At 39.5% G+C, this 9,008-nt stretch overlaps 1 protein-coding gene across 1 annotated transcript; it reads right to left on the minus strand.

Annotated features, from left to right (window-relative positions):
* Positions 1–3,530: 3,530 nt before the first annotated feature.
* LOC148848807 (uncharacterized) lies at positions 3,531–4,412 on the minus strand. The gene has a single exon (XM_088951363.1). It carries the CDS (start codon positions 4,410–4,412, stop codon positions 3,531–3,533), a length of 882 nt encoding a protein of 293 aa, XP_088807489.1.
* Between the last annotated feature and the right edge of the window lie 4,596 nt (positions 4,413–9,008).

The following is a 9,008-nucleotide window of genomic DNA, read 5'->3' on the forward strand; positions in this document are numbered from 1 at the left end:
CATCCATCGAGAAAGAATTTGCGAAACTTTTACCCCATCAACTTTAACCTCCTTTTTGATCTGCACGCACAAAACTTTTAGCATGCCCCCAGTTTTGTAAGAATTTGCGAAACTACACCTGAGTCTTCTCTTAAAGGAGACCTAGACGCTTCATTTTCGGGGTGACAAGAAGAGGAGCCGAGAGGAGTAAGGGAGGGAGAGAGACAAGAAGGAAGAGTGAGGAAGAGCTCTAGAGAAGAGAATGAAGAGAGAGAGAGAAAAGCTTTGAGAAAGAGAGAGCAAAATAAAAGGAGAGCTAAGAAGAAAGTCCAGAGGGGGAGAGAATGTCATCACCCCCTACTTCACAATGGCGACGAATGAAGTGTAATATGCCGCAGTGAACGGCTGGTGGGTGCTGAACCCAACCAAAGATAAATAGTCTTGCTCTAGGTTAATAATTTGCAGATAGTGATGAGCAAGGTCGTCTCCACAAGGATTGGGTGGATTTATTTCCAAGTAAATGGATTAAGGGGGGTTTGTAGAGCTAAGGAAAACAAGTAAATAGCAGAAAATAATAGAAAACAAAAGATCAAATCGATGGGAGAAAACTTCTGGTTGAAGGGACAAGTTCAGCTTTGATTTGTAGCATTAATCCTTGATGCAAAGATAGATTCATATGTTTATGAACAAATTGGTTATAGCTACTAACAAGCTCTAACAACCAGCCTCTACTCTTATTATTCGACAACCAAAGCAAGCTCTTCGATTGCTTCCCTATTAATAGGCAGTCCTAAACAAGATCTTAGGATTTAACCTATTAATAGCATTAAGAGGGGAGAGACCCAATTCTGGTCAGCGATTTCACAAGCTCGGACCGTTTAAACCAGATCATACATTTTTCTAACATAGATAGAAAACTTTTTTGCAATCAATTTATGTTAGTTGCCACCATGATCGAACCTACCAATCATATACGAAATTGGAGGTTCAATTGGCCATAGATTATTTAATTGATTAAGCAAGAATCAATTAGATCTCACAATGCTTACAAAATCAAAGCTTCCCTAACCCTTCAACCAGAAATAAAAACTTACAGACACTTCATGATGAAATCGCAGCTTCCAAATGAGAAAGGGGGGTGAACTCTTGCTTCTTCCTCCTTGGTTGCTGATTTCTATCTCTGAAGACTGAAGCTCTCTTGGAGGAATTGATGCCTTGGGTGCTGTTCCTCCCCCCCTTTATATAGATTTGGGGAGAGGGCTGCTTTCCAACTCCCTTAAGGAGATTATCCTCAAACTGGAAAGTTCTAGTCTAATTTGAACTTATCCTACCTAACTCTTATCTCTTATCTTTTTAGGATTACAATTTGAGAATTTAAATCTGATAAAACTCTTTTATTGATATTACATTCAACTTTTATTCTAATGGAACTCTTGGATCTTGAATTCGAATTAGGCTTCTTTAGCAATCCGGACTTACTTCAAGACTCTTCTGCGAAATGGGCTTCAGCTTGCGAAATGGGCCTTGCTGCGAAATTGCTCTAACTTTGGGCCCGAATTATTCTTCAATGCAGACCGATTCTGCCAAAACCCAAAATATTAAAGTTCTGAGAATTTTTCTTATCTTTCCATTGCTTCTTGAATTGTCCAAATCCGAGTCTGGAATTGAGAGTTATGCCTAGATCACTGTTCGGTGCCGAAACTGTGCAAAAACATCCGATTATCCTTGTTTTCTTCCAATTGCCTATCTACTTGCCCTGAATCAAAATACAAGAGTAATGAGTCCAATTAGGTACCAATTAAGTGCAAAATACTAAATATTGAGGGATAAAGATATGACAAATTTTATTCTCATCAAATCCCCCCACACTTAAACCTTGCCCACCCTCGGGCAAGTCAGAATTCAAGTAAAAAAAGAACAAGAATAAACTAGCTATCCTACCAATTTTTAAACTCAACTCTCCTTCATCTTTCTCCACAAATATTCTAGATTAATTATTGCGAACTGTTAAATCAACACAACCAAGTCATACACAACTCATCCATCAGTCAATCCAATTTTTGCTACTACAAACCAGGAAGTAAATCAGGGAAAACCTATCTATCTTCTCTCTCTTTTTATTTTCTTCTTTTTCTCTCTTCTGAAGAAGTGAGCATTTTATGCTCCATCTCACTTTTGGATTACTTGGTCAGTATGTGCATTTTATACTCCATCCTACTGTTTGAATTACTAGCTAATAGGTGCATTTTATGATCCGTCCTACTATCAGATGACTTGGCTGGTAGGTGCATTTTATGCTCCATCCTACCATCGAATTATTTGGCTGGTAGCTGCATTTTATGCTCCATCCTACCATCGGATTGCTTAACCGGTAGGTGCATTTTATGCTCTATCCTACCAATTATAGCAATGGTAAAGTATTTTCCCTATTTACTTAAACCTAAATTTAGGACTAGCTTAACTGAAAATAGCTTCAGATAAGTCAGGTACTCCTTAATTGTACCACACTACTAGGTCCACAAGAATTTTCTCAAAATATTGTTTCAATTGATTTCAAAAGAGTTGTGGATTTAATATATATATATATTTGAACTAAAATAAAATCCTATACTCTCCCCCCCCCACACACACACACTTAGTCTACATACTGTCTTCAATGTAAGGTAAAAAGAAAAGGTGGAAATAACTTAACTATAAATGCTAAAAACAAGAAAAAAAAAAGTAAAAACAAACTTCCCTGTTTTTAATCATAAACCGGATCCTCTAGGTCTTGTAGTTGCAACTTCTGATGCCTTCCCTTTTCATCTATCATGGGTGGGTTCAAATCTAGAATAGGGGCCTGCAAAACAGAGGGTACAGGTTTGTTGTTAGGAATCGGCAATATAATATAAGGAGCATTACCTAACTGTTGTAACTCTGGAGAACCATTCAATGTTGCAAGAGTTTCTTACAATTTAGAACTCCAGGTTAACTCCTCTTTCTCATGATGCTTACTAATGGTGCTTTTGAATACATCCTTCCCATCAAGATCAAAAACTTCTTGTGTTGGATCCTTGCATTTAGGAGGTAATTCCTTTTGGAGGATTGCTGAAACATTTCCCCTATGTGGACTTTCTCATCACCTTTCAACTTCTTTTTAGTGATGCACAACTCCTTGAGGAATTTAGCATAGTGGGGTACTTGCTTCATTGCATCAAGGAGGGGAATATTTACCTCAACCTTGTAGAATGTCTCAAGAATATCCTTGTCTTGCTCCTCTATCTTGGATTTTGCAAATCGACTAGGAAAAGGTGGAGGGATCATTATGGCTTGGGGCTTTTTACCACTTGGATCTTGAGTTTGGGTGGCAGTGCTTCCTTTTCTATTTCCTCTTCAGTTGTATTCTTAGGCACTTCCTTGCTAGGTCTATTCAGCTCCTTTCTACTTCTCAAGGTGATCGCATTAACATTCTGCTTCGGGTTGACCATGGTCTAGGAGGGTAGCCTTCTTAATACTTGAGATTCCATTTGACTCATAACAATTGCCAATTGGCTGACCTGATTCTCCAAATTTCATATGCTTGTCCTTGTCTCCTGTTGAAATTGTTGAGTGTTAGTTCCAAGTGCTTTAACAATTTCATCTAGAGACATACCTAGGTTAGATGACAAATATTGTGGAGCCAGTGGTCTAGACTGATATTGTTGTTGGAAGTCAAAGGACTTGGCTCCGTAGCTAAGGTTAGGATGATCCCTCCATCCTGCATTGTAGGTATTTGAGTAGGGATCGTATCTCTTTTGTGGGAATCCTCCAACAGCATTGGCTTGTTCATAAGGTTCATCTTGAAGCATAGGGCACATGTCGGTTGGATGTCCCGGAGTTGAACAAATCCCACAAGCCTTCACCATTTGCGTGTTACCTGTGGCCAATTGACAGACAAGAGAGGTCTGGCTTGCAATTTTTTGTTCTAGGGAGGAGATGTTTACCTCGTTAGCATGGGTTGCTGGAGGGTTGAGCCTACAGCCGAATTGTTGAGAGTTGGCTGCCATGTTTGAGATCAATTCTCTTGCTTGTGTTAGAGTTTTGTTCACCAACACTCCTCCGCTTGCTGCATCAATCATACTCCTATCCATTGGTAATAACCCTTCATAGAAAAATTGGATAAGGAGTTGATCTGGAATCTGATGTTGTGGATAGTTGGCACAAAGCTGCTTAAATCTCTCCCAATATTCGTAGAGAGTTTCTCCACTGAATTGTCTTATGCCACAGATCTCCTTTCTGATGTTAGCAGCTCGAGAGGCAGGGAAGAACTTCTCAAGGAATTGCCTTTTCATATCGTTCCATGTGGTGATAGAACCGAAGGGTAGGTAGTAAAGCCAATCCTTAGCTTTATCAGCTAATGAGAAAGGAAAGGCGCACAGCTTGATCTGTTCCTCGGTAACACCTTGAGGTTTCATGCTTGAACATACTACATGGAATTCTTTTAAGTGTTTGTGGGGATCTTCACCTGAAAGTCCATGAAAAGTAGGGAGTAAGTGTATAAGACCAGATTTGAGTTTGAAAGGTACCGCTAGATCTGCATATTCAATGCTAAAAGTGTTAGACAGTTTTTGTATGCCCTTAGCTTCAATCTGATTTGATGTACTTTTGTTATTTAGTGGAAATAAATGAAGTGCATGTTTGATTCATGTTGTTTGGTTTAATTCTATGTAAAACCCTAAAACTGGACATTTATAGAGACTCGTGTTAGTTTTAAATGTTCACAGCTGTTGGATAAGTCTGGGAGATTTATCCTGCTAAGGCTGATACTGGTGTGCCACCAAGTGTTGGGATGGCCTGTCTCAGCCACCAGGGTAAGACCCGAGGCACATGCAGTATGGGATTACTTGAATCCTTGAACCGGACCAGATTTCCAGTATTGCCCTGTACCTTGGAGATAGATGGGCAAAACTGGAAAGTTACACCTGACCCCTAGACTCGATTATGACACTTCACTAGGTGTTGGATCAGGTTGCCTTTGATATGCCATTCAGTGAGATCCTTAGCGGGGATCAAAACTTGGGTATGTTGGGGCAGTTTGAGAATTCATCTGAGTGGGTGATCATAGTGACAGAATCAGCCACTTTGTCGGACAAAGGGTAATGATCGGGAATGCACTCTCTGATGGAAACCAAACTGCCGGCAGTTGATTTCAATCGTTGGAATTTTGTTTTGCAAAATTAATATATTTATATATATATATATATATATGTACGGTTTCGAATTGTTTGCAAATGGTTTTAATTCCCGGGATCCATGTGAGAGGAGAGTGCGGCACTGTTCCTTGCAGCCGAGGGAGAGGTCCTCTCTTGTCGGGCAGTGCTTGATCATTAAGGGCTGAGAGGTTAAGTGTAATACCATTGAGGATAATACCTGATGGGCTAATCTTGCACCTGCCCACAGTCCCTGGGTTTTTATAAGATGGCTTGGCCCAGGGACCACTTAATGTAAGTGTTGGGCCCATAGGGTCCATATGATGGACTCAAGGGGTTCATTGAGTTTTTCAGTGAATTCGGCTGGGCCTTGTATTAAAGGCTGGGCCGAACCCATGTGGCTGGTGTGTAGATCAATGCTTGGGTCCCACACCATACAAAGAAACCCAACTGGGCAGCAGATTGGAAAGTAATTAGACACTGAACAGTTAATGGGCCAGAAGCCCATTTCGAGGTGGGCTGATATGATCACCCATCCTTGGGGCGAATCTGAGATTAATGTTAGTAAAAGGATTGGGCCTTTAGCCTTATCCACTCTTGGAGACCAAATTCAAATTAGATTTGAATCTAGTAACCTCCTGATAAGATCAGGAGTAAGCTAACTTTATCTGCAGATAGGATTAAGATTATCCCCTATCCAAATACTGATTTGGATTGGGATAACTCCTAATTAGGAGGATTCTTAATCAAGAAGAAAGGAGGAGAAACCCTAACCAAGAAAGAGAAACATCAGATTTTGAACCACCTTGAAGAGATATAGGATATCTCCTGGGAATTGAGATAGGATCTCATTCATGCAGTTCAGCCTTTTCGCCTTTAGAGTTCTCCTCCTACCGCTGCCATCTTTTTTTTTTTTTGCAAGATTAGATCTTTGCAGAAAAGAAAGTCAAGAAATCTGTTCGTGACATTAGTCTTGCAACAAAGACTAAAAGGATTCAGTGTTTAGTATTTCCAGAGGATTCTTGTGAAGGATCCAGTGTGTAGGACGCACCCTGCTGGTTCTATTCCATCCACACCTGTGTCATCTTCAGCAGGAACGGATCTTGGAGCATTCTTTAGGCGTGAACACCAACTTTGGGAGATACTGTTTCTCCGGATCAGGTATATTCCTCCCATTTATCTTTTGGTACAGATCTGGTTTGATTATGGTTCAAGTAGGATCCTTGAATATTGTATTCTAAATTTAGGGAATATGATTCCCAGTTGGGAGAAGGTAGGAAATTTTTGAAATTCGCCCACCCATTCCGCAACCTTTATGGCGTCCATTAGATGGATCCTACCATTCTTTCAAAAAGATTCTTGGTGTAGATCCAGTGCGGCTTGCTCTCTAAGGGTTCTCTCTTCATTATTGGCCATGACATCTTCAGAAGGATGATTGGATGGCTCAATGATTTCTTTAGTCGACTTCACTCCAGATGTTGGGAGTGATGCTGAATTGTTGCAACATTGCTTGGCTTCCTTCCTATGTTTTCGATCTCAGGGTCGTAGTGGAGTTCACCAATACAAGAAGAACGAGGCATAAACCAAGCAAAAGGAAATAAATCTACTTAGGACACCAATCCCCGGCAACGGCGCCAAAATTTGGTGAGTGCCGAACCCAACCAAAGATAAATAGTCTTGCTCTGGGTTAATAATTTGTAGATAGTGATGAGCAAGGTCGTCTCCATAGGGATTGGGTGGATTTATTTTCAAGTAAATGGATTAAGAGGGGTTTGTAGAGCTGTAGAAAACAAGTAAATAGTAGAAAATAACAGAAAACAAAAGATCAAATCGATGGAAGAAAACTTTCGGTTGAAGGGACAAGTTTAGCTTTGATTCGTAGCATTGATCATTGATGCAAAGATAGATTCATATGTTTATGAACAAATTGGTTATAGCTACTAACAAGCTCTAACAGCCAGCCTCTACTCTTATTATTCGACAACCAAAACAATCTCTTTGATTACTTTCCTTATTAATAGGCAATCCTAAACAAGCTCTTAGGATTTAACCTATTAATAGCATTAAGAGGGGAGAGACACAATTCTAGTAAGCGATCTCACAAGCTCGGACCGTTTAAATCAGATCATACATTTTCCTAACATAGATAGAAAACTTTTTTGCAATCAATTTATGTTAGTTGCCACCATGATCGAACCTACCAATCATATACGAAACTGGAGGTTCAATCGGCCATAGATTATTTTCATTGAATGAGCAAGGGCCCTTCTTGCTTAATCAACAAAAATAATGCTCACAGTTAAGTCGCAGAAAACATATGAATACCCATAAACAATAAACTGAAATAAAAATCAATTAGATCTCACAATGCTTACAGAATCAAAGCTTCCCTAATCCTTCAACCAGAAATAAAAACTTACAGACACTTCATGATGAAATCACAGCTTCTAGATGAGAAAGGGGGGGCAAACTCTTGCTTCTTCCTCCTTGGTTGCTGATTTCTATCTCTGAAGACTGAAGCTCTCTTGGAGGAATTGATGCCTTTGGTGTTGGTCCTCCCCCCCCCCCCCCCCTTTATATAGATTTGGGGAGAGGGGTGCTCTCCAACTCCCTTAAGGAGATTATCCTCAAACTGGAAAGTCCTAGTCTAATTTGAACTTATCCTACCTAACTCTTATCTCTTGTCTTTTTAGGATTACAATTTGAGAATTTAAATCTGATAAAACTCTTTTATTGAGATTACATTCAACTTCTATTCTAATGGGACTCTTGGACCTTGAATTTGAATTGGGCTTCTTTAACAATTCGGGCTTGCTTCAAGACTCTTCTGCGAAATGGGCTTCAGCTTGTGAAATGGGCCTTGCGATGAAATTTCTCTGACTTTGGGCCCAAATTCTTCTTCGATGCGAATTGATTCTTCCAAAACCCAAAATATAAAAGTTGTGAGTCTTTTTCTTATCTTTCCAGTGCTTCTTGAATTGTCCAAATCGGAGTCCAGAATTGAGAGTTATGACCAGATCACTGAATGGTGCCGAAATTGTGCAAAAACATCAGATTAACCTTGTTTTCTTTCAATCGCCTATCTGCTTGCCCTGAATCGAAATACAAGAGTAATGAGTCCAATTAGGTACCAATTAAGTGAAAAATACTAAATATTGAGGGATAAAGATATGACAAATTTTATTCTCATCAATGGTTGAGGTTACCTGACGTATTCCGGAGCATCCTTTCCCTTTTCGTGAACCACGTCCTAGACATTCTTACCAGTATCAGTCCTTTCTAGCAGCACCATCCGAATTCAGGCCAAAATACCCGATTCAAGCAATTCCATCTGACAATTCCTTTTTCCTCTCTTTGTTTTAATTCTCAACTGATACCCTCCCTTGCTCAAATGTGATACTTAGTCACCAACCATTAGAGACAGCAGTGAAACTGTGTCATGCTGTCTCTGTAATATCTCAGGTTGATGACAAAAGTAATATGGGAGTGCTATTTCGTTTTACCATTAATTTATCATCTATGTTGTGTCTGTCGGATGTCGTGTGATATTTCCGTTTAATCCTACTTAGTTTCTTTACTTATTTCCTTTTCTTTTCCCTTCAAAGGTGTTCAGTCATTTAGTTTCCTTTATTTTCTTTATTATTTTTGCTTTTCTTTATCTAATACTTCTGATCTGAGTTGGCATAATATCTGAATCCAAGTTTTACATTGGTGATGGGAATAACCATCGAACCAACTTCTACAAAAGGTTAAAGGCAGCTCAGAGCTTATTTCTTATACCATGTAGGTCCATTGATGAGTACATGGTTTACTTACAATTTATGTAGTTCTGTATGTATTTTATGCCGGTTTGATTGAATT

This window comes from Nelumbo lutea, chromosome 6 (genome assembly GCF_056320005.1).
Source record: "Nelumbo lutea isolate HS-2025 chromosome 6, American lotus-T2T, whole genome shotgun sequence".
Taxonomy (NCBI): domain Eukaryota; kingdom Viridiplantae; phylum Streptophyta; class Magnoliopsida; order Proteales; family Nelumbonaceae; genus Nelumbo; species Nelumbo lutea.

What these genes read in the sequence shown, in the direction of transcription:
- LOC148848807 (XM_088951363.1), bottom strand. Translation starts at nt 4,412, where the DNA reads ATGAAACCTCAAGGTGTTACCGAGGAACAGATCAAGCTGTGCGCCTTT.